This window comes from Rhinatrema bivittatum, chromosome 6 (assembly GCF_901001135.1).
Source record: "Rhinatrema bivittatum chromosome 6, aRhiBiv1.1, whole genome shotgun sequence".
NCBI classification, from domain to species: domain Eukaryota; kingdom Metazoa; phylum Chordata; class Amphibia; order Gymnophiona; family Rhinatrematidae; genus Rhinatrema; species Rhinatrema bivittatum.
The window spans coordinates 199,784,322-199,809,107 of NC_042620.1; the positions used below are offsets into that span (position 1 = coordinate 199,784,322).

General features: G+C 39.8%; 1 protein-coding gene across 12 annotated transcripts in view; it reads left to right on the forward strand.

The window, feature by feature from the left end:
* Nucleotides 1-24,786, forward strand: part of LOC115093936 (arf-GAP with GTPase, ANK repeat and PH domain-containing protein 1) — a 1,595,449-nt gene that overhangs the window by 542,423 nt on the left and 1,028,240 nt on the right. Inside the window, exon 8 of one of the 12 annotated variants that reach the window (XM_029606404.1) lies at nucleotides 18,075-18,350. The exons of the other annotated variants lie outside the window; for them this stretch is intronic. Coding sequence (XP_029462264.1) covers nucleotides 18,075-18,136 — 62 coding nt within the window. The 3' untranslated portion in view covers nucleotides 18,137-18,350. Of the gene's footprint in view, nucleotides 1-18,074; nucleotides 18,351-24,786 lie in introns of those variants that run through there. 12 annotated transcript variants of the gene reach the window in all.

Below are 24,786 nucleotides of genomic sequence, written 5' to 3' on the forward strand. Positions count from 1 at the left end.
TATATGTTGGTCGCACAAAGAGAAAGATCAGAACGCGACTTATTGAACACAGGAGTTGCATTAAGACTGGCAAGCTCACTGCACCTTTAGTTCAACACTGCTCTCATTTAGGTCATCAATTTACAGACCTGAGATGGTCTGTCTTAGAACATGGTCTGTCCTAGAACATATTCAGGCTAACACCCGTGGGGGTGATATTCAGATTTTGTTAAACCGCCGTGAGCATTTTTGGATACACCGTCTCAATTCAGTTGAACCATCAGGACTCAGTGACAAGATAAACTGGTATTCACTGATTTGATTTCATGGCCCTTTGATAAACAAACTGCATTCATCCGGTGACACATATTGTAAAGTCCCAGTTGATCCTTGTGTTACTCCACTTAACACCTTTCTTTTTTCAGAATAGGTTCCATTTATCATCAAACGCTGTCTTTTATCCATCATCCAATTTGTAATCCATGCCACCACCTTGGCGCTCACTCACAAGTTTCTCATTTTATTCACAAGCCTGCTATGTGGGACCATATCAAAAGCTTTTCTGAAATCTAAGTAGATCAAATCGAGCGCTCTTTCTCGATCCAGGTCTTTAGTCACCCAGTGAAAAAAATCAATCAGATTTGTTTGACAGGACCTTCTCCTGGTGAATCCTTGCTGCTTTGGCTCCAGCAATCCTCCTGACTGTAGATAGTTCACTATCCTTTCCTTCAGGAGAATCTCCATTAATTTTCCTACCACCGAGGTGAGGCCAATGGCTTGTAGTTTCCAGCCTCCTCTCTGCTCCCACTCTTGTGAAATGGGGCCACCACTGCTCTTCTCCAATCACTTAGTATCACTCCTGTTTCCAGGGATTGTTTGAACAGGTCATGCAGCAGAACCGCCAGCACATCGCTGAGTTCCCAGGGTATCCTGGGATGAACCTCAACAGGCACCATTGCTTTGTTCACTTTTAGTTTTCATAGCTCTTCCCATACAATCTCTTCTGTAAATGGAGTTTTGTCTACTCTACCCCCATCCACAGTCTTGTTAACTAGCAATGGTCCTTCTCCAGTGTTGTCTTTAGTGAACACCGAACTGAAGTATTTGTTTAATATTTATGCCAATTCTTCATCTCTCTCCACATGTTGATCCTTGTCACCTTTCAATTTCACTATACCACTTTGGACCTTTCTCTGATGTATCTGAAAACTGTTTTGTCACCTCGCTTTATCTCTTTGGCAATCCTTTCTTCCGCCTGACTTTTTGCTTTTTTGATTACTTTCTTTGTCTAGCTCATTTTCACCAGATATTCTTCCCTGTGTTTCTCTTTTTGGGATCTTTTATATTTCTTGAACTCTATTCTTTTTGCTTTTATTATGTCAGCCACCTTCTTTGAGAACCATTTTGGTTTCTTTTTCTCTTTCTTTTGTTTACTTTTCTAACATTTAGGTTTGATGCTTTTGTAATTGTTTCTTTTAGTTTGGCCCACTCTTGTTCCACCTCTCCCATTTTCTTCCAGTCTTTTAGTTCTACCTCCAGGTACATCCCCATTTCGACAAACTCCGTATTTTTGAAGTATAAAACTCGTTTCTTCATATCCTATTTGCGATGTCAAACCATATTGTTTGATGATCACTGGCGCTGAGGTGGGCACCCACCTGGACATTAGAGACATTATCCCCATTAGTGAGCACTAGGTCGAGTATAACTCCCTCCCTCGTGTGTTCCATTACCATTTGTTTGAACAGAGCCCCTTGCAGGGCATCCACTATCTCTTCATTTTTTGGTAGATTCCACAGTAGGGATTCTCCAGTCTTCGTCAGGCAGATTGAAGTCTCCAACAATCAACACTTCTCCATTCTTTCCCACCTTTTGGATGTGTTCAATCAGATCTCTGTCTAGTTCTTCCTTTTTAGTTGGAGGCCTGTAAATCACACCAGTAAAAATGGATGCACTATCATCCTTTTTAGGACGGCCCATAATGCTTCTTCTCTACCCCACATTCTTTGCAGTTCAGTTGGTTGGATATTGTTTTTAAGTTAGCTTCTCCTCCCTCTTTTCTGTCCTTCCTTAACAAGTTATAGCCCGGTATGGCCTTATCCCAATCATGAGAATCTGTGAACCATGTCTCTATAACAGCAACAATGTCCAAGTCTTCCTCCACCATTAGGGCCTGCAGGTCTGGGATTTTATTGCTCAAACTACAAGCATTTGTAGTCATAGCTTTCTAATTTTTCTCCCTTGATTTGTTGCACTTCCTAGGCACCTTTTCTGCTTTTTTGAGCTGATTGATTTTATTTTCTCCTCCCATGACTTGTATTGCTTGGGGGGTGGCATGTCAATTTAATTGGCCATCTCTTGCCATTACCATTCTTTAGTTTAAATGTCTGATAATATATGATCTGAATTTATCGCTTAGCATCCGCCTTCCTGCTACAGACAAATGTAGGCCATCCTTACCATATAGCCTTTTGCTGGTCTATACGTGACCTCAGCCTCCAGTGTATCCAAAACCATTTTCTGTTCACCAGGTTTTGAGCCTGGAATTGAAATTACTTATTTAGCATAGCTTATTTCCCTTTCCATGAACTTGTAATTCTTCTGAAGAGGTACAAGTCCTGACGCATGAATATCTTGCATCGAATAAAATAGTGGCAGAGTGTGGATGTGGTGTGGGCATTTAGGGTGGGTTGAAGAGATGTGTGAGCAAGTACCTACGTGCCTGAGTATGTATTCAGGTCTAATGTCGAGTAACTTCACTTCTGCTATGAAGGAGGTGCAAATGTAGCTAAAGAACTAGGGGAGTTGGGAGGATCTAGCTGAACATAGAGCAATCTGGTGGATGAACAAGGAAAACTGGTCATCGTCTGGAAGCACATCTGTTATAAAATGCCCTCAGATGCGCGTCCGTACACCTACTTACGTTGATGGGCGCACATAAGTTTAAAATTAGGCACAGAGATATGCGCTCCCAGGCTATTTTACATGTATATAGAGAGACCACATATTAACAATGTGTATAATATTTATTCAGCATATTTACATGCTCACCTGTCTAAACAATCTAAAAAGCTATACTAGCACATACACATGATTCATACATACCAATTAAAACATCAAGAAATATATTGCACAATTTTCTGAATAAGACAATATTGATCATGTACAAAATTTCAATGTAAATTTTTATAATTCTTAAATATGATCGTTTCTACTTGAAACCATTTATAAAAATAAATGCTTCACAAGCGATTTCTTTGGAATAGCAATATGTGGATAACAGTTGTTCGCAGATGTCACTGTCTTCAAATTAAACTGATAGATGTCAAGTTCTTTTAATCTCGGGTCCAACAAAAGATATCTTCGTTTCGCCCCCGATAAACAGGGCCTCCTCAGGGACTAAATATTATCAATTCTTTTTCATTTTCATTTTCTTCCACTACAGTCAAAGAATGAGAAATTGCTGATATGAATCACAAAAGTCTGAGTCCTAATTTATAACCATTAAATGAGATACAATTATGTCCTACCTCATGTTGAAACAAAGTAACTCAAAGGAGCGTGTCACAACATTACCAATAAGATTTCAATCCACTACTTCCATAAATCAAATGAAAAGGTTTTCTAATCGCGCCGATCGAAAGTGCTCACAATTGTGTTCAAGTTCAATTACACGCGTCTATGAACAAAAATAAAAAAACACAAATACTGAAATAAAGCCAAACTTTAGCCACCACCTCATATTTCACTGTAGTAAAACAAAATAACTCACTTGAACAATTTGTAAAGAGACAAATTTAACTTCATTCCATCAAAACCGAAATTGAAACCGCTTTCTTACAGCGCCGCACTTCAGCGAGAGGCGCTAGCTCATATGCTCAAATTAAAAGAATTTCTCTATGAAAAAATAGACAACATTAAGTCAAAACTCAACTTTAAATCACCAACCTGTTTCAACAGCACCCTATCTGATTTCGGCTGCCTAATACTGCCGTACTCGCGTGTCATCGGAAATGACATGGTATTCCGTCGTTCACCAAGCGTTGTATCAGACAAGTTCACTGAAACTTTATATAGAGGGCACAATTAACAAGTAGTCCATTCTGAGTACCTCCATATAGGTAATCTAAGCGACTAAACATCAAAGAGGCAAAAAGGTAATGCAAAAAAACTTAACCCTTACACAACAGAATGATTCTAACCTAGAAAGCCAAAAAAAACCTAAATGCATAAAGGCACCTTACATGCTATTTGTTGAAAAGAAAGGCAATCTGTATATGCAAATTAAAGAAAGGTACTCCATTCAATCGGCCCATTAAGACCAGACGGACTTACCGTGTGCCAATTACAAATAAAGCGCTGTTCAGATTTCCTTAAGGCCGCGGATAAATACCCTCCATTTTTAAGTACTATTTGTTTGATGACAAAAAAATCGAATATCACCCAAGGTGTAATTCTTTTCCACCCAATGGTCCACCAAAGGGGCATGTTCCCGCAGAGATTTAATGCGGCTATGATGCTCAATGATGCGTAAACGAATGGGCCTCACAGTTTGGCCCACATAAATCAAATTACAGGGGCATATGATAGCATATACCACTCCACTGGTGTTACAGGTAAATGCCTTTGGTATATTATAAGGATGTTTTAAATTAGGATGATAAAAGCACTTACATTCTAGTGTAAGGGGACATACTGAGCAAGACCCACAAGGGGTTTGTCCATGAGCTTGAGTTAAATCTACAGATTCTGTCCGATATTTTAATTTATCATATAATGATTGATGTTTTTTAACTGCAAAGATGGGATTTTCTGTGAAACAATGCAGTGGAGATAAAATGGGCCAATGCTTCAAAATAACATTTTTTACCTCAGATAATTTGGACGAAAAAGGAATAGTGCAAATCATACGGGTAGCGGTTTCTTTTGGATTTTGAATTAAAAGATTATCTCTGTTAGAGTATAATGCTCGTTTATATGCCCTCTTGATGGTCGCTCTAGTGTGCCCTCTAGCGATGAATCTATCATATAGCTGTTGTGCTTGAATTTTAAATTCAGTAGTAGATGTACATAACCTCCTATACCGCAAGAACTGACCAACAGGTATATTATCCTTCAATTGCTTAGGGTGAAAGCTACGATAATGTAGCAAAGTATTTTTGTCAGTTGCCTTCCTATGAACACTAGTTACCAATCTTTTATCGTGAACATATGTTTTCATATCCAAAAATGTTATAATATTTTTGTTCTTAGTGAATGTAAATTCTAAATTCTGATCGCTAGAATTTAGCAAAGACAAAAATAAATCCAAATCCTCCTCATTCCCAATCCATATAAAAAAATTAATCATCAATGTATCGTTTCCAATACATGACTTGTTGAAATAGAGGGGAGCTGTAAACACATTTCTCCTCAAAATGAGACATACAAGCAGGCCATACAAGGGGCCATGGGAGACCCCCATAGGAATACCCTTAGTTTGTAAAAAAATTAAAAAAAAAAAATCAGTTTTATAACTAAAGATGTTACATGTCAAGGCTAATGATTATAAAAATTATTTACATTGAAATTTTGTACATGATCAATATTGTCTTATTCAGAAAATTGTGCAATATATTTCTTGATGTTTTAATTGATATGTATGAATCGTGTGTGTGTGTGTGTGTGTGTGCTAGTATAGCTTTTTAGATTGATTAGACAGGTGAGCATGTAAATATGCTGAATAAATATTATACACATTGTTAATATGTGGTCTCTCTATATGTGTGGTTGATTTAAATACAGATCAATAGGGAGTTATTTTCTAAAAGTTTACCCTCTGTATTGATATATCATATTTTATAACATGGGCATGTATGTGTGCACATGTTATAAAACTGCCGTGTGTATGGGCACGCGACCACTCCCATGTATATGTCTGCTTGTGCGCTTGTGTGAAAGTTACCATCTAAAATTTGGCTTCAGTACTGGCAAATAGATTAAATAAGATGGTCCATTGTCTGGTATCTCCAGATCAAATTGGTTTCATTAAAGGAAGAATTACCACTTCTACTTTGTTAAAAGCTTTAATTGCTCTTCAAACATCTAAACGGGGTAATAAGGATGGTCAGTCTTGATGTCAAAAAGGCATTTAATTGTGTTGCATGGCTTACATGTTGTAGGTTTTGAAAAAATATCATTTTGGAACTTATTTTTTTGCATTGGCTCACATTACCTTATAATAATCCTATGGCGCAGATTTGGGTTAATGAATCCTTTTCCAATAAATTTACTTTAGCTGGGAGCACCAGGCAAGGTTGCCCTTTGTCCCAACTTTTGTTTATTTTTTCCTTAGAGCCTTTGGCACTTAAGTTGCATATGATGTCTATTTGTGAAGGGATATGAGTGGGGAGAAAGATGCTCAAATTTGTCTTGTGGAAATTGCCACTTTACCCTTATATAATTTAAATGTTTTATCAAGTATTTTATATATTTTATATATATTTTATATATTTCATTTCTATGACTTGTCTTTGGAATTTCAAATGTATTTAACCGTGCATTTGAGAAAAAGTTGTAAACCAATGTGATGCTTGCTACGAACGTCTGTGTAGAAAACTAATAAATATCTCATTTGGATCCTTTTCTGGACTGAAAAATATTTATAATAAATTGGTAGCATTCCCCTTGGATGTATCTTTGCAAGAGAAATGGACTGGACCATTTCTGTTAGTGTGGGCCATTAACGCTGTATTATTTGGGCAAGCATCTGGCTCAAATAGTAGTAGATGTATATTCTTTTAATTTCGTTTCTATTCTGGAAAAGATTAAAGCTTTGTTCGGTAGCTGGATGTCCTTTCCATTTTCCCTTATTGGGTGCTGTTTGTTGGTTTAAAAAAATAGAGACCCTCCCAAAATTCTTGCATGGTTTGCAGATATCATCTTTCTGGAATAAAAAGTCAGATATTCAGAACTTTCAGTAAATGGATTCTTCCTGTGGCATAATAGAAAAGCTTGTTTGAATTTTGAGGTGTTGAAGGGTGAAAGGAAACTGGGTGGTTTAGCCTTACCTAATTTGCAATTATAGGATCCACCCTTATAAAACTAACAACTTGCTAGTTCTGCCAACAACTTGCTGGCTCTGTTGCACTGCTCTAGTTTTTGGTTATTGGCTGTTACGAAGGCTGTTAGGAAGGTGGAGGGGGTGTGTTGGGAAGGGTACCTTCTCTTTCCCTATTCTTGTCCTTTATAGGCAATGTAGACATTCCAGCTGGCCTAAGGGTGTCTGTTTTTAATGACTTGGAGAAATGTGGATTTCACAGTTTGGGGCAGTTGATCCATCTAATGCTGAATTGTATTTATTCATTTGAGCAACTCAAGGATCAGTGGTTTCTACCATCTACTCATTATTTTGCCTACCTGCAAGGCTCTTCATGATTGTCTGCAAGTGGGCATGGATGATATTATCCAACTGTCTTCCATGAAGGATGATGAGTGACTTTGAAACCCCTCCTAAATTTAATAAAATTTCCGTATGGGTTATAATGATGAAACATTTGAAACCACCTCATTTAACTAATTTGGCTTCTTTGTGGAGTAGAGATTTGGGAACTGAACTGGAGGATTCTGACATGTTGTAAGCTTTGATATCAATGTATACATATCTAGTATCAGCTAATATTAGAGAAATTCAATTTAAAAATCTTCATTGGACCCATATTACTAGAATTAGTGATTCTAGATAATGTTTTGGGAGTCTTGTATATGCTTAAAATGTAATACTCATAGTGACATGTTTATAGATTGTCATAAATTGAATTTTTTTTTGGAGACAAACATTTATTTGGAGAATGCTTTGGAATGTACAATTGACAAGTCTATAAATTAATATATCTAAATCTTTTTGATAGAGATTACTGAGTGGAAATAGAAAACCTTTGGTTGTTTTTCTCCTGATAGCTAAAAAACAAAACAAACTTTTTTTTTCTTGGAATATTGATGAATTACCTATTTTCCAGCAAGGAAAGAACATATGCAACAAATTACATTGTATGAATTGTTCAGGAAAGAAATAATGTCCAATTCTCAACATATGCTGCCACTACAAGGTTATTTTCAACTATAGTCGGTAATTTGCAGAAGTTCTGATTGATCATCCTTTACTTTATTTCTTTGTATTGTTTGCTATTTCTTTATATAATTCTTTGTATATAATTTTGTTCACCTTTATTGATGCCTGGCTAGATGCATGTGTGTATATGTGTGTAGTTTGATTGTAGGGGTAATTTTTGATTACCGCAACATGCACTATTTTACCGCTTCGCACAGGTATTTTACTGCAATGTGTGTTAAATTTATCACACCCACGATATTTTCACTTCACAGTCATTTCCATGGTTTGGGCTGCTCCTGAAGAGAAAGAGAGAGACTCTTTATAAAGCTCTCATATTAGTTAACTGTTTATACCACTGTAAGAAGGTCAACTAGTAACTCAAGGTGAGGTTTTGGTGGTGGTCTATGGTTTGGGGGCCAGTTTAACATGCACAGTCAATGTACTCTCGCCCTAACTTAATGTGCACTCTAATCTATGTGCTATCAAGCTAGGGTGAGAGTACATTGTAGAAATCTGACTTTTGTGTACCTTTCCTCAATCCAAATCACATCAAATCTTCACTGATGTGTACTGTGCTGTTTGTATCTCTGTGCATGTAAATCCAGCCCCCAAACCCTAGACCACCAACAAAACCTCACCTCAAGTTACTAATTGACCCTCCTACCGTGGTATAAATAGACAAATGTGTGCCATTCCAGAGACTCTCTCTCTTTCTCCACTCCTCTCTTCTCTCCTCCCCTCTCCCCTTTTCACTTGTCCCTCTCCCCTTCGCACAGGTATTTTGGTTATTGGCTGTTACAAAGGCTGTTAGGAAGCACAGCTTATCGCCAGGAAAAAAGGGATAGTTATTTTTGGCTTTAAAACATGTGATAACGTGCATTACTATTGTGCCAACGTTAAACACCCCTCATTTTCATAAACTCCGCCCAAACTCCTCCCCTTTGAGTACATTTTCAAAATCTGCATATGCATTTCATGATGCGAAAAATAATGCATGCATTATGGTGTTATTGCAGGTGTTAGGGCCCTAATGCCCAAGATAATTAACACATTTTGATGAATGACCTGGTTAAATTGTAAGCCTTCTGGGGATAGGGAGATACCTACAGTACCTGAATGTAATCCGCTTTGAAGTGCCAAAAAGCGAAATATAAAAATAAATAAATAGCAATTGCACAAGTAAATTGTTTTTGGAAATTACCCTCAGAGATAGTTCATATTCAGAAAGACAGCTCATTATGACATTTGAGCAGTATAAGATGACTTGGGGATGCCTGCACTTGACATTGTGGTGCCCCCTTTCAGAACAAAGGTAAATCAACATCTGCTTGGCAGGTGAACAACTGATATTTAATCATTTTTGCCACCATTGAGCATGGGGAAGTTCGCTTGTGTCTTAAACTTAATAATTTACTGTTCTGTGGAACAGTATGTTGATGTTTGTTGCACAACAGTAATGAGAAATCTGGGAGATTTAAAGTCTTGATGATTGATAGGAATAAGCCAAAGGCATTAATTAAAACGTGTGTGCAATAGTTTAAAATTTCTATTTTTCTTTGGTAACTTCTGTTTTGCAAGTTTTTATGCAGCTGATAAGAACAGTAAAGCTTTTTTAAACTAGTTTTTCCAAGCATTTTGAAGTCCTATTCTTTAATAGGGTAATTTTTAGTGGTCAAGCTAAAGTTTGCATGTGCAAAGTTCATGCAGACTTTAGGCAGGGATTTATATGCATAAATCAGCTTTGGAAATTAGGAGATATACGCAGAAAGGTCGATTATAGCATATATATTTACATCTCCTAGCAAGCAAGTGCAAAGTGTGCAAGTAGATTTATGTGCTTACTTTCGAAAATTGCAAGTATGTGCGTACTCTCCCTGTCTGAATTCTGTCCCTAAGAATGCCTATTTGCTTTGTGCACAAAAGTGTACAACTGCCCAAGCAATTTTCAGAAGTCCATTTATGAATATAAAAGTGGATTTATGTGCATTAATGCTTTCAAAAATTCTACTATAAAAATAACATGATGTTAAAGATCAGCCTTGGAAGTTTTGACTTAATTAGAATCATTAACAAACATTTAAAATTTAATCCAGTTTTCCTGATCTTCATTTGAATGTTATTTTATGCCATGAAATGTTGATCTACTCAAATGGCTGGATTGGCTTGATTTTCCATGCATTTTAATTAGGCCTGGAACAAGAGTATTTGGTGCCTTATGCAAACCTTCAGTCATACATCCCCTCCCACTACTTGCCTATTGGCAGCAGCTCCAGCACAGCAGTCCCTCCCACTATCAGTTATAGCTCCAGCATAGCGCTCCTTTCTTTGACAGTATTGGCTCTGCCACAGCACCTTCTGAGTCTCATGGTGGTATTTTGTCGCCAATAACATTTTAGTCTTCTAGGTGACTATCTAGTTTGTCTAATGGAAGCACCTACCCTGCTTCTAATTCTGCTCATAGAGGTTTCATGGTTAAGTGAGCCTTCTATTATAGTGCTGTTCTTTCTGTCACTAGAAATGGTACTTTGTATATTAAATTGAGAACTTTATTAGTAACTGATGCAAAGTGTATTTTTCATCTTTACCTGGATTACCATAGAGATAGCGCTGTTAGAAATAAGAAGAATGTTGGACTCAGTAGTCTTCTGAAATATTGATACATGGCATCAGATTTTTTTTTTTAAATATTAGACCTCACAGTTTTGCATTGTCTGCAGTTGCTAATCTCCCCCACTTTTTTTTTAGTCCTTTGAGTACTGTTATTCCATGTTTTTCCTTTGACCTCTTCACTAGTGATTGTGATGCACTGTCCTCTTGATCCTGTACTTTCTTTTTTTTCCCGCTTTGATGAGCACTCATCTGTTAACTCCCCTCTTCTTTCTATTGTCCTGCGTGATTATTGCATGCATATCTACTCCTTCAATACTAGTAGCTTTTTCTTTTCTCTGCATTTCTCTCTTTCTCTTGTGCTAACTTCTCCCACTCATATTATTGGCAATAGATCTCATCTGTTTTAAGTCTTGCTCTATTTCCATATACTTGATTTTACCTACCTCACAGTCTGATCACTTGTGGCATCTCCTTCTACTCTTAATTTGTTTCTTAATCCCCTCCTCTCATTTTCTTCTGAGATTTGGACAGCTGTCTCTTTTTTACACTATTCTTTCCAATTTTCCCTCCCCTTTTGTTTTCTAGTTACTTGCCTGTTGGACCTGATGTCACAGTGCCTGTTGGAGCAGTTACTGTGTCAACTTCTGCTGATTTTGTAGCCTCTCGATGACCCATTTGATGAAGTCTTCTGACTTCATGGGCATCCTCTTTCCCCACCTATAGAGGGTTGGGGATTTATTTCACTTCAAAGGTAATTGAAGAAGAAAAAATGTAAGATTGTCTTCAAGGGAGGAGTAGCCTAGTGGTTAGAGCAGTGGGATATGAACCAGGAGTGGGATATGAACCAGTCCCACTGTTGCTCCTTGTGTCCTTGGGTAAGTCACTTAACTCTCCATTGCCTCCGGTACAAACTTACAGGCTGATACATTAAAACAAATTATTCAAATAAGGGCCTGCGGTAAAAAGAGCGCGTCCCTAGCACCTCTTTTTTGACAGGAGCAGCGGCTGTCAGCGAGTTTGACAACAGACGCTCAATTTTGCCGGTGTCGGTTCTCAAACTCGCTGACAGCCACGGGTTCGGAAATTGGACACCGGCAAAATTGAGCGTCCGCAGGCCGATTTTAAATTTTTTATTTTTTTATTTAATTTTTAACTTTTGGAACCTCCGACTTAATATTGCCATGATATTAAGTCGGAGGGTGTACAGAAAAGCAGTAAAAACTGCTTTTCTGTACACTTCCCCGGCACCGGCAGAAATGAACATCTACCTTTTGGGTAGGCGCTAATTTCTGAAAGTAAAATGTGCGGCTTGGCCGAACATTTTACTTACTGAATCGCGCGGGAATAACTAATAGGGCCATCAACATGTATTTGCATGTTGCGGGGGGTTGGACGCGCGTTTTCGACGCACTATTTCCCCTTACTGAATAAGGGGTAAAACTAGCGCGTCGAAAACACGCGTCCAAACGCAGGTTAACAGTGCGCTCCACCGGAGCAGGGATGGAATCACTCTTTCTGCAGACTGATCAGCGCAAATAAAAAAAGAAGGGCTAAGACAAACAAAAAGGCAAAATGCAAATCAGAAGTCACTGTGGAACCAGCAAGAATAGTACACAGGTATGTCGTTGCATGCATATTCACAGGAGAAGAGGAGATCAGTGTTGGCGAAGCAGTAGGTGGGTCCGAGTGGGTGAAGTATCTGTGCTAGAAGGAAGAGCCATTTCCACCTACTGCAACTATGAGTGCTGATGATGCACCTATCTGCAAAAGAAAGTGAGGAATGCAAATCTGAAGCAGTCCAACACCCACTGGGGTATCAGCAAGAATAGTACTTTGGAATGTTGGCATGTAAAAGTACTCATGAGAAGAGAAAAGATGAACATCAGTGGTGGGTAGAGAGGTGAGAGAGAGAAGCATCAGTTTAGAGATGAGGCGTCTGATTGGAAGAAGCATCTGTGCAGGAACGAAGAGCAGAAGCGCAACTCTTTTCTCATACTGCAAAGCTGAGTGCCAATGATGCATCCACCTGCAAAAATAAGAAAGTTAAGACAAACAAAAGTGAGACATGCAAGTCTGAAACCCATAAGAGTGAGCATCCAATGCACACTGGAGCAAATACTTATGGGAGGAGAGAACACCGCACTGTTGGTGCAATAAACAATGGTTCTTACAAGACATCCAAGTGGAGCTGGAGCCACATAATTGGAAAATAGCAGCCCTAAGACAGAATAGTGGGGGAAATCCTTTATGGCAATTGTGCAGACTACACCATGGTTGATATCCCGTTGTTACCAGACAGCAGCATCCTTGACACCAGCGCCACCATACCGGTTTACTAGTGACGGTTGAAAGCTAAGATCCACAAGTTAGATTATATTGCTGTTCTCATGGGAGGTGGTTCCAGTCATTGGTGGGCCAGCATGGAAATTGACAGTGGTTTTGTAGCTGCTTCCATGGGAGGTAGTTACTGAGGCTGTCATTGGTTTTCTGGTGTGGGCCAGGTGAGGTCCATATGGAGTCATTGGTTCACTAGCATAGGAATGGGTCCAGATAAAGATAGGAACAGTTCAGTAATGATGAGAACTTGCCTTGAGGATATTGCCTCCATCCACGGTTCTTATCTCTAGCTCTGCATGGGGGCTGCTGCGTTGAGTCGTTTCAAAGTTAGATGAGTTTGCCTCATTGGGGGGAAAATGTGCCCAATCGCACGGGTGTAAAGGTCCTGTTCATTTTCCGTATGGATTTTAGGACACCAACAATGTCATTGGATGAAGCTCTAATGCAATAAGCCAAAACATTTGCTGTGGCAGTGCTCTCCCTCACAGACGTTCTGCACTGACATATTGCTGTCCATCTCACCATCACTCTGGTTTCGATGAGTTCTTGTTTTGCGAGCAATTTCAAAGTTACCTGTTCTGCCATTTCTTCAATGTCAGAGAGTGTTTTTCCTGTTGGTGAGAGAATGCCATGATCTGGAGCCCCATCGCAGACCACAATGGCACTTGTAAAGACAATGCCCACACTGAGGCCAGATATTGCTGGTACATCTGGGGTGTCTCTCATGGATATGTGTGGTCATGTAAAGTGGAGCTCAACCATCTGACTGCGGACTTATTTATCAAGTGCGAGTGTCTTGCTTGACAGCTGCAGACTTTTGATGGGTTGCTTTCTTATTCCTATCTGATGGATCCTGAGGTATTGGCTGGTTCTCTTCAGCCTCACCTTCTGTGGCTGGCTCTTCTGTGGTCATCGGCCGATGATCACCTGGGAAAATAAGAAAAGACATAACAGAGCCCTCTTAGGCAGGTCTCTTCACTCCAGAGATACATTCCCTGCCATACTCGTCTTCTCCTTCTGCAGCATCCATATCCGTGCTGCTAGTATGGACAGCAACAAAGTAGTCCTTCTGAAGAATCTCCTGGACTAACTTTTCCACTGGCATCAGCTGCATTTTGCATGGTGGGCCTCCTTCTGTCTGGTGCTTGGAACTCTTGATGGGTGCCAGGTTGGCCTTGACAGATGCCCTGGTGTCCTGCCATTGATATTTCAGCTGGTCTATTGTCCTGGTCATCACTGACATGCTACTGACATTCTTGTCTATGTTCTCCCAAATCTTCCTCTTGTTCTTTGAGGATGTCTTCTGCTTGAAGAGCGCATTGTGCTTCTCAAAGATCTGCTGCACCATATATTTCTTTTCTTCCATGTACCTCACATTGAATTGACATTTCTTGTCCTCCAGCTGCTGGTTTCTGGTTCCAGATGAATACTGGAGTGGGTCTCTACCTCATTGAGCACTACTCCCACAGCCTGCTCCCCTCACCTTTCCCCTCCTCCTGCTATGACCCATCAACTTTCTTTTCTTCCCCTCTCTAACTGCCCTCTTAGCTCATGCATACTGTTCTCCACCCACCCCATTTTGCCTTCCTGACTCTACTCTGACGCATGCATCATACTCCTCCTATCCTCTTTACCACACACCTGCCTGTCACGCTTATCCAGTCCCCCACTCGCTCCTTCACTGTCATGTCCATTTTTTCTTCAGCCATGAACATCCACTCTGCTCTTTCAGGAACCTAAACACCAAAGTATACAAGAAGACAGACAATTACAGACCAACAATCAGATGTTCTCTAAAGATTTACTCAAGAATGCAGACAGAGAGAAAGGATTTGGAAACAGCAAGGGAAAAACAAACAGCACAAACGACATCTCTCAGCAATCACAAAGCACCAAGCAAGAAAAACCACCACTCCTACACCAAGAAAACTTCAAATGCCTAGTCTAGAGCTCACCTAACACCACTCAGCTCTGATATAATGACCCTGGAAGAAATTAATTTCCATGCAAGGAGGAGTGTCCAAGAAAACAGATGGACATCTGTGCACCCAAATCACAACACATGTCAGCCTAGGTCTCTTCTATCAACCAATAGGAAACACAGCAGCATTTTTCAAAGCAGCGCTGGTTTCTACTGCAGTTTTCTGCATGTTTGTTTTAATGCCAGTTTTGGGATGCTTTTGGGGCATACCATGGATTTTTAGCACTGGTTTGATTTGCGTATCATCAGTTTATATTATCAAGCAGAAACTCATTTTTAACACGTAGTATCCTTAAATCCTCAGCCAACTAATTTATGTGAAAAATTCCTTGCTGCATCTGGGCACCTGTGCTCTGGCTCACCTTTGATGGAGGTGCTTGTGTCACTAACTTTCAGCCAGCTTATGTATGTCAGGATCTCCATGCATGGTGAAATATGGGAATTCATGATCATCTATTTTTTGTCTTTACTGCACATCATCTTTCTGTCTTTCATTCAGCAGTTCATTTATGTCATCCGGTCATTTGTTACAAGGCTCAGCTTCTCTTTGACAGTACAACGTGTGTCGCTGTGCCTGCAGGTAGCAAGCATATGTCTGTGTCCTTAGGCTTGGCAATCTTATGAGACAGATTTTCATTATTTGAGTTGTAAATTATTTATTGTATTTGGGCATCTAATACCCAGGCCCCAATTTAAGCTATTTATTGCAGTTGGGCATTTGGTTTGCAAGTGTTTGCCCCACCTCCAGCATGTGGATGCCAGCATTTTCTGCATGTCATCTTATTTTCCTTTCTTCAGCATCCATCCAGGCATCTGTTACTTGCTGTGATTCGCCCGTCAGTAGCACGTGTTATTTGGCCTTCTGTGACTGTATGTCCATGTCAGGTCCTGATTAGAGCAAGGTTAAAAATAGACTGTGAGGCAGCACCAAGGTTTCACCTCCAGCTCATGTATTGTCAGCAATTTCTGTGTTTCATCCTTTTCTTTTCATCAGCAGCTCACTTTAGGGCTTCGTGCACTGGTTATTTGCTACAAATTTGCTTAGGGCAGCAGCACTTGCGTTCCATGGCCTTCAGACTGCCCACACTGGTCAGGTCCCTATGCATGGGCGATCTTATGAAATTAACCATCAGCTTTTGGTTGGTAAGTTATGTATGGTATTCAGGTGCCCTGTGCTATGGTTGTTGGCAATTTGGTTGTTTTCAGTTTCAGAGTGAGCTAACTTGTTATACTACTTATCTCATTTTGGAAATAGATCACAGAATACTCTGGTGTCTCGGAGTTCTGAGGGAGGCACTTGTCAAGTCTTTTGCAGATAACATTCTACCTGCTAAGAATCAATACATCCTTAGAGTAATACTCTGTGATGGCCTCTGGTGCAATAGCTCGTTCATGCCAGTCTCTCTTCCTTAAGAGGTTGTAACAGCTAATGACCAATTGTTTTTACAGGAAGCACAGTTCGTTTGTGAATGTCCAGCAATGTGGTAGCCCAGCTGCATAGAATTGTTGCTATTTCAAGTTAATGTGCTCATTTCACAAGAATTCAAGAGTAATTGTACACATCCCTGTTCTAGCCCCTGTGTGGGTAGGCAAGCTTTAGAGGAACCTTGTGTAGGTAGGCAAGCTCTAGAGGAGCCTGGTAAAGCAACTCCATAATATTGTGGGTAAGTCAACATTTCTCAAGTCTTTTTTGCAATATGCATATATGGATGTTCCTGCAGATGAAGGCAATGAAGTGCTAGCTTGTCAGGAGTAGCAGACAGCACCTCACCTGTTCTGGACCAGCCCATTAGCACATCGATAGAAGTTTGGTGATAGTCTGCAGCAATAATAGGTCTTTCTATCCATTTTCTCTTCTACAGTCTGTTACTTCAGCTAATGGCTGGTTCTTCAGTGCTTGACAGTGCTAGATTTTGCGGCAATGATGTTTTTTTAAGGTCGATCTCATTCTGTCAGATGAATTTGGGTATGAGTTAGTATGCACCACATGTTAATATCATGAGCTTGTCACCATCTGTCATTTTTCTATCAGGCATTCCATTCTCCTTGCATCAGTAGAGTCGTTTTTCAGATCTTCTGGTTAAATTTGGGATTCATGCAACCTTGCTCTATGCGATTATAAGTGATTTTTTAGCAAGGTGCCTAGACCCATCACTATGCGTTTTGGCAGATCTCTCTTTCAAATTACATAATTTAGCATGGCATTTCACACTCTGAGACATGTTCTTCCGTTTTCTATTTAGCGGCACAATGCCAATTAAGTTATCATCTTCATACAGCATCCTTCTAGAAGCCAAATGCAACTGCATGGTTCTGCTCTTGTGGCATACACCAGTGTTTCTGTTTCATTGCCTTGATTTCACTTAATTTTCACCATTTATATTGGGAGATACGAAATGGTTGGGCCTAGGACAGTCAACACTCCAGGCCTGACATCATGGGGTAGAGGGGAAGCCTTGGAGATCTAGAGCTTTGCTTTGGCCTTTCAAGGGCCATGTGCTATTCATCTGTGCTTGAGGAATGTGCCTGGTGAGTCCCTGTTGGTTAGGTGATTCAGGGTTAGCAAATTTCCCCTTTGGTGTTACCAAATGCAGCACATCCTACATAATAGAGCCTGTGAGGTTTCTTGATGGGGGCCTTGCTGGGCCCATAGCAATAAACGCATGCAATACCTTTTCTGGATGGAGGCAATTGAATGTGTTGGACACAAATTAAGTTTGCAGGAATGCTATAGCTTCAGCAATTTGAACAAGTGTCTTAATAGTTATAGGCAGCAGTCAGGTTTACGATACAGCCACAGCTGACTGGTGGGGTGCCCATGGCAAGCGATGAGTTGTGACTGTGGGCTCATGGCAGGGATTGACCAAGTCCTGGGGTGCACGGCAAGGGCAGTGTTTTGAAAGTTGGCCAAGTAGAGGATATCAAGTAGTGGGGTATTCCTGTTACTATGCTGGATAGGTAGGTGAGAGCAAGATGAGTCACATGTCAAGTTTTCAGCTTTGATGGCTGGGCTTGGCCTGCTCACCACCCTAAATTGTTTGGCATTCTTAATGAGTGACTTCTCCTCTTCCACAGACAAGGACGTCAATGCACCACAGAGAGCTTCATTAGTAATTAAGGATCAAATTGCAGGATAACTGATGGGCAAGGTTTTGATGGCCCTGCATCCCCCAGTGATACTACATTGCTATAGCATGATACCATGGAGCTGCTTATGACTTGGGGTGCAAGGCCTCGCAGCGCAGCATCTCCAGCAGTTTTACTTTGATGTAGCGTGATTCTGTGGAGCATTTGGTGAATGGTAATTCAACAGGCAAGAACGTGTCGCCTCTGGGGATTAGGAATATGTTGTAATGTTTAATAACTGAATTGTATGCAATTGACCTATGCCATACAATAAAGATCTTCTTTTTGATAATGGTGTGACAGAGTTGTCTTTTACATATACAATAAAAAATTAGGGATGGGGATGGTGGGTGGATTAATTATAGGTAAGCTATGGAGGTAGTTACATTTGAGACTGTTGAGCATTTATGTATTTTAAAATTTCTTAACTATGACCCTGACCCAAAAAGGGAGAATTTTACATGAAAAAACTTTCAAAATACAGTTTCTGAGGTAAAAATATCACTTACAATACGTTTATTATATATACATGCACTGCTATAGTGCCAATCAGAAAACCCTGCAAGAAAGATACATGGAACACATATGGTATTAGGCCTATTGTAAAGTGAATTGGATATGGCCTTAGCCCTCAGAAAGCCATGAGTAAACTGAATTACCAGTACAGTACCGAAACAGCACTAACTAGCAGTCAAACAGTAACAACACTACCTATCAAAAGGCAATATTACAAATATTACATCAGGCCCTAAAACACCAGTATACGTCCTATTAGAAAAAGTCAGGCTGCTAGAAATTCCTACACAGAAACTACAAGCTAGCAGAATTCCTAACCTCAGTCACACATAAGGAAAACAGACACTCTCACCAAATACAGAATAAGAGAAACCATAAAGCACAAATAGAAATGTACAATTCAGAAAAACCGAACTGGAAATCGCAACAAGCTGGACTCTGTGTGCAATGCTGTAATGTGAAAACAAACATTAACTTTCCTTGTAAAACTACAATAAATATCAAATCATTCATAATAGTAAAACTATACTAATAAAAAGCATGCATATTTCAAAACAGCTCATGAATAATATATCCAATTATTTAAACTGATAAAAATTGTTTAAAATTTCCTACAAATCAATAAAGTATTTAAAAAAGCAGGCACAACAAATAATGCCCAATAATTAAAACCAATAAAGGATAAACACATTTTTGGCTCTCCATACCTGGGAACTTTTTATTTCCAGATGACCTGAGATTGTAATGGAAGAGCAGGAAGAGAGGAGGGAGGTTGTTATTCTCAGACTTATTCCTCTCTTTCTCTGACTCACACAAACAAGCTCTATCACAGGAGCAACACACACACACACACGCGCTCATACAAGCTCAGTCACAGCAGCAGCCTTTCTCTCTCTCTCTCTCTCTCACACACACACACACACACACACACACACACACACACTCACTCATACAAGCTCAGTCACAGGAACAGCCTTTCTCACTCTCTCTCGCTCTCTCTCTCTCACACACATACACACACACACACTCTCATACAAGCTCAGTCACAGGAGCAGCCTTTCTCTCACACACACACACAAGCTCAGTAACAGGAACATGCTGTCACACACACATGTTCCAGTAATGAGAACATAAGATATGCCATACTGGGTCAGACCAAGGGCCATAAAGTCCAGTATTCTATTTTTAACAGTGGCCACCTTGAATACTGTGTACAATTCTGGTCGCCGCATCTCAAAAAAGATATAATTGCGATGGAGAAGGTACAGAGAAGGGCTACCAAAATGATAAGGGGAATGGAACAGCTCCCCTATGAGGAAAGACTAAAGAGGTTAGGACTTTTCAGCTTGGAGAAGAGACGGCTGAGGGGGGACATGATAGAGGTGTTTAAAATCATGAGAGGTCTAGAACGGGTAGATGTGAATTGGTTATTTACTCTTTCGGATAATAGAAAGACAAGGGGGCACTCCATGAAGTTAGCATGTGGCACATTTAAAACTAATCGGAGAAAGTTCTTTTTTACTCAACGCACAATTAAACTCTGGAATTTGTTGCCAGAGGATGTGGTTAGTGCAGTTAGTATAGCTGTGTTTAAAAAAGGATTGGATAAGTTCTTGGAGGAGAAGTCCATTTCCTCCTATTAATTAAGTTGACTTAGCAGTGGCTATTTTCTATTATTAGCAACAGTAACATGGAATAATCTTAGTTTTTGGGTACTTGTCAGGTTCTTATGGTCTGGATTGGCCACTTTTGGAAACAGGATGCTGGGCTTGATGGACCCTTGGTCTGACCCAGTATGGAAAAAAAAAAAGTCACAAGTACCTGGCAATTAGCCAACCATTAAATAGATCCCATGCTACTAATTCCGGCATCAAGCAGTGGCTATTTCCTTTTGATTAATAGCATTTTATGGACTTCTCCTCCAGGATATTATCCAAGCCTTTTATTTAACCCAGCTGCACTAACTACCATAACCACATCCTCTGACAATGAATTCCAGAACTTAATTGTGCGTTAAGCGAAAAATAATTTTCTCCAACTTGTTTTAAATATGCTACTTGCTAACTTCATGTAGTGCCCCATATACCCATTCAAATGCTTTCATGATTTTGTAGACCTCTATCATATTCCCCTCTCAGCTGTCTCTTCTCTAAGCTGAACAGCCCTAACCTCTTTAGCTTTTCCTCTTAAGGGGATCTGTACCATGTCCTTCTATCATTTTGGTCACCCTTCTCTGTATTTTCTCCAGTGCAACTATATCTTTTTTGAGAGTGGCGACCAGAATTACTCACAGTACTCAAGGTATGATCTCACAATGGAGCGATATAGAGGCATTATGACATCCTCACAGCAACATGCCCTCACTCTGTCCCTCTCACTCACACTCACACACTCACACACTCATAGGAACATGCTTTCTCTCTCTTTCTCATACACCTACATACTCGGTCATAGTATCACACACACATACATACTCGGTCAAAGGAACATGCTCTCTCTCTCATACACACACATGCACGATCAGTCTAAGGGGCATGCTCTCTCTCTCTTTCTCTCTCTCTCTCACACACAAATACATGGTGAGCTACAGGAACATGTTCTCTGTGTCACACACATACACTCAGTCACAGGAACGTGTTGTCTCTGTCTCATACACACGTTTAGTCACAGGAATATGCTCTATAATACAGGAGCTCAATAACAGGAACATGCTCACTCTGTAATACACCTACATGTCCAGCCACAGGAACAAGCTTGTGCTCTCATACACCCACATGCCCAGCCACAGGAACATGGTTCCTCTTTGACTCACACGTTTAGTCACAGGAACATTTATTTATTTATTTAAAATATAGAGATTACTTATCAAACTTCTTATGTTATTTCAATGGAAACATTCATGTCATTAAAACAAAACAGAGTATTAAGAACAATGGCATAGGATATAAATAGAGAAAAACAATACATAAAAGCTCTATAAAACATAAAACAAATTTCAAAGCATTAAGAAATGCAGGCCCTGCTCTCTGGAACAGCCTTCCTGCAGCTATTAGAGCAGAGAGTGATCATTCTCAGGTTAGGAAGAACTTAGGCATATGTCTTTTCTCTAGCCTTCACAAGATTGAGTATTGCTCAATCTTGTCAAGCTGTTTTTTTTCCCATGGGATCTATATCACTGTTGCTTTTTAGTTGTTTTGGCATGTTTGCTTTGTGTTGCGTAAGGTTTTGTTGTGCTTTACTGTGTATGTTGACTGTATTCAGCTGAGATTGGTGGATCAGCAGAATATATATTGTGGAAATAAATAAGAATAGCAATATAAGCCACAAGTACATAAACAAATCACATCCTTATTCATTATCAGTATCTCTGCAACATGCAAATAGCAATAATGACTTGTTAAAACAGGTAATACTCTTGAGTTTTTCTACAAAAAGATCTTTCCTGCACTGTCCTTAAGAACCAAAGGACTGCTGAAATAAGCCTTGACCATCTCTCTAACACACACACACACACACACACTCACAGGACCATCCTCTCTCTCTTACACACACATGTACGCATGCTCAATTACGGGACCATGTTGTCTCTCTCTCACACACACACACACACACAAACTCAGTCACAGTACCATGCTCTCTCTCTCTCTTACATTTGCTTAATTATAGGAACATGTTCTTGCATTCACATACACACTTAGTCACAGGAACATTCTCTCTCTTTCTAATACACCCACACTCCCAGTCACAGGAATATGCTCCTCTCTCATTCACATTCTCAGTCAGTCTCAGACACACACACAGGCTGAGTCACAGGAATATGCTCTTTCTCTTTCTATCACACACACAGTCGTAGGAATATGTGCTCTCTCACAACCAAATTTAATCACAGGAACAGGCTCTCTCTCTCTCACACAGACATGGTCACAGGAACATGTTCACTCTATGTTCACACACACATACACACGCTCTGAGTAATAAGAACGTGTGCTCTCATACATACATGCTCAGTTCCAGGAACATGCTCACATACACACTCTTGCTCCCCCACAAACATCCTGTGACATACACACATGCATGCTCAGTCACAGGAAATTGCTCTCTTATACATGCTCAGTTACAGAAACATACTCTCTCCTACATGCACATATGCTCTTTTCTACCATATACATGCTCTGTCACATATGCATGCTCAGTCCGCAAATTTGATAACCTCACTCGTCTTATTCCTTTTCAGATCATTTATATATACATATTGAAAAGCACCGGTCCAAGTACAGATCCCTGAGGCACTCCACTGTTTACCCTTTTCCACTGAGAAAATTGACCATTTAATCCTACTCTCTGTTTCCTGTCTTTTAACCAGTTTGTAATCCACGAAAGGACATCGCCTCCTATCCCATGACTTTTTAGTTTTCGTAGAAGCCTCTCATGAGGGACTTTGTCAAACGCCTTCTGAAAATTCTCATACATGTGCACAGATACGCACGCATGATTAATCGCAGGAACATTTTTCTCTCTTTCACACACATGATCAGCCACAGGAACATGTTATTCCCACAGACACAGGCACATGCACGCTCTGTCTTTCACACACATACATGCTAACTCACACATACTCAATCCCTCTCGCACGCACACAATCTCTCTACACAGGCTGACCCATATTCCCTCACACACATGCTTTCAGGGGTGCTCGCTATTTCACACACACACACATGCTCACACATGTGCGTTCTCTTTCCCACATACAGGCTCTGATAATACACCTTCTCTCTATCTCACTCCCTCCCACTCTTATTTTCATCTTGTATTTGAAATGTATAAATGTAAGCATATGTAATGGGTTTACTCATTTCTCTCTATATATATGATATGGACTGAATCTCACAAAGTGTGTTTTAGTTTATTATAGGCCAAAAAAGTCCATAGTTACTAACTTGCTCATCTTCAGTGATATGCCTCCAAGGAACTGCTGTATTTTACAAATTGATTCAATTCATCATTACATGAGGAATTATCCTGATAAATATCCATTGCAAGTCTGACAACTTGAAACATCTTATTGAATTCTCTCATTTGTTGGAATTCCTGTAGATCACCAATCTATCTGCTGTTTTGTAAATGTACCATTTTCACCAAGGCTTTTAATCTGTGTGCCAGTGTCTAAATCTCCTAATGAAGTGCTTAAAAAGTAATAAAACTAAAATCATTAGCCTTCAACTTGTCAAATCTATATCAAGAAAAATTTCTCTGTGCATAATAAATCTGATCAAGTGCTGGACGTTTATATAATTCATATTCATTCCCTGGAAATAGACATTTGAAGATAAATTGCATTAAGTAGGACAGTTTCAGTTTTTAATACAATCTTATTTTAAGTGTTAGTTTCATAATTAAGGTGCATGAGAGTCTTCTCTGTTTGGTAAGATTTTTACTAAATGTCACATGCTAGCATTGCTAGGGCCCAGTGCTGCTTTTTGCAACAGCTTAAAACTTAGAAAAGTCCAAAAAAGTATAATTTGTTTGGTCACTTTAGTGTGGATGATGTATGCTCACTTTTAATTAGTTAATATTTAATTAACCCTAGAATTACTGAATCATTAACTACCAACATATGCAGATAGTACAAAGATTTAATTTTTGTAGTATTATATAAAGCAAATTAGTGCTGCCTTGGTGGAGTTTCTTTCCTGTATTTGGTAGAGATCAACAGCAGTAATGGTTTTGATGATCTTTATGGGAGACTTTCTTGGGTACTTTAGAGGTCTTTTTTTTTTTTTTAGCTCTTTCTTACATTAATGTAAAAGGGGGGCGGGAAGAAGAGACCATGCTGATGCCGCTGATTCCAGCTGTCCTGCCACGTTCCGCTCGGGCTGACAGCATTTTAAGCCCGGGCGGAGGAGGACCGGGGAGCAGCTGGGTCAGCGGGGGACTGGGAAGTGTGGCGACACACCTGTGTGTTCTTGGCGACACACTGGTGTGTCGCGACACACCGGTTGAGAACCACTGTCATAGACAATATGAATCAATCAGATTTAGTATGTATGATGTAATTTATACCTCATAAGAACATGCCAATCTGGGTCAGACCAAGGATCCATCAAGCCCAGCATCCTGTTTCCAACAGTGGCCAATCCAGGCCATA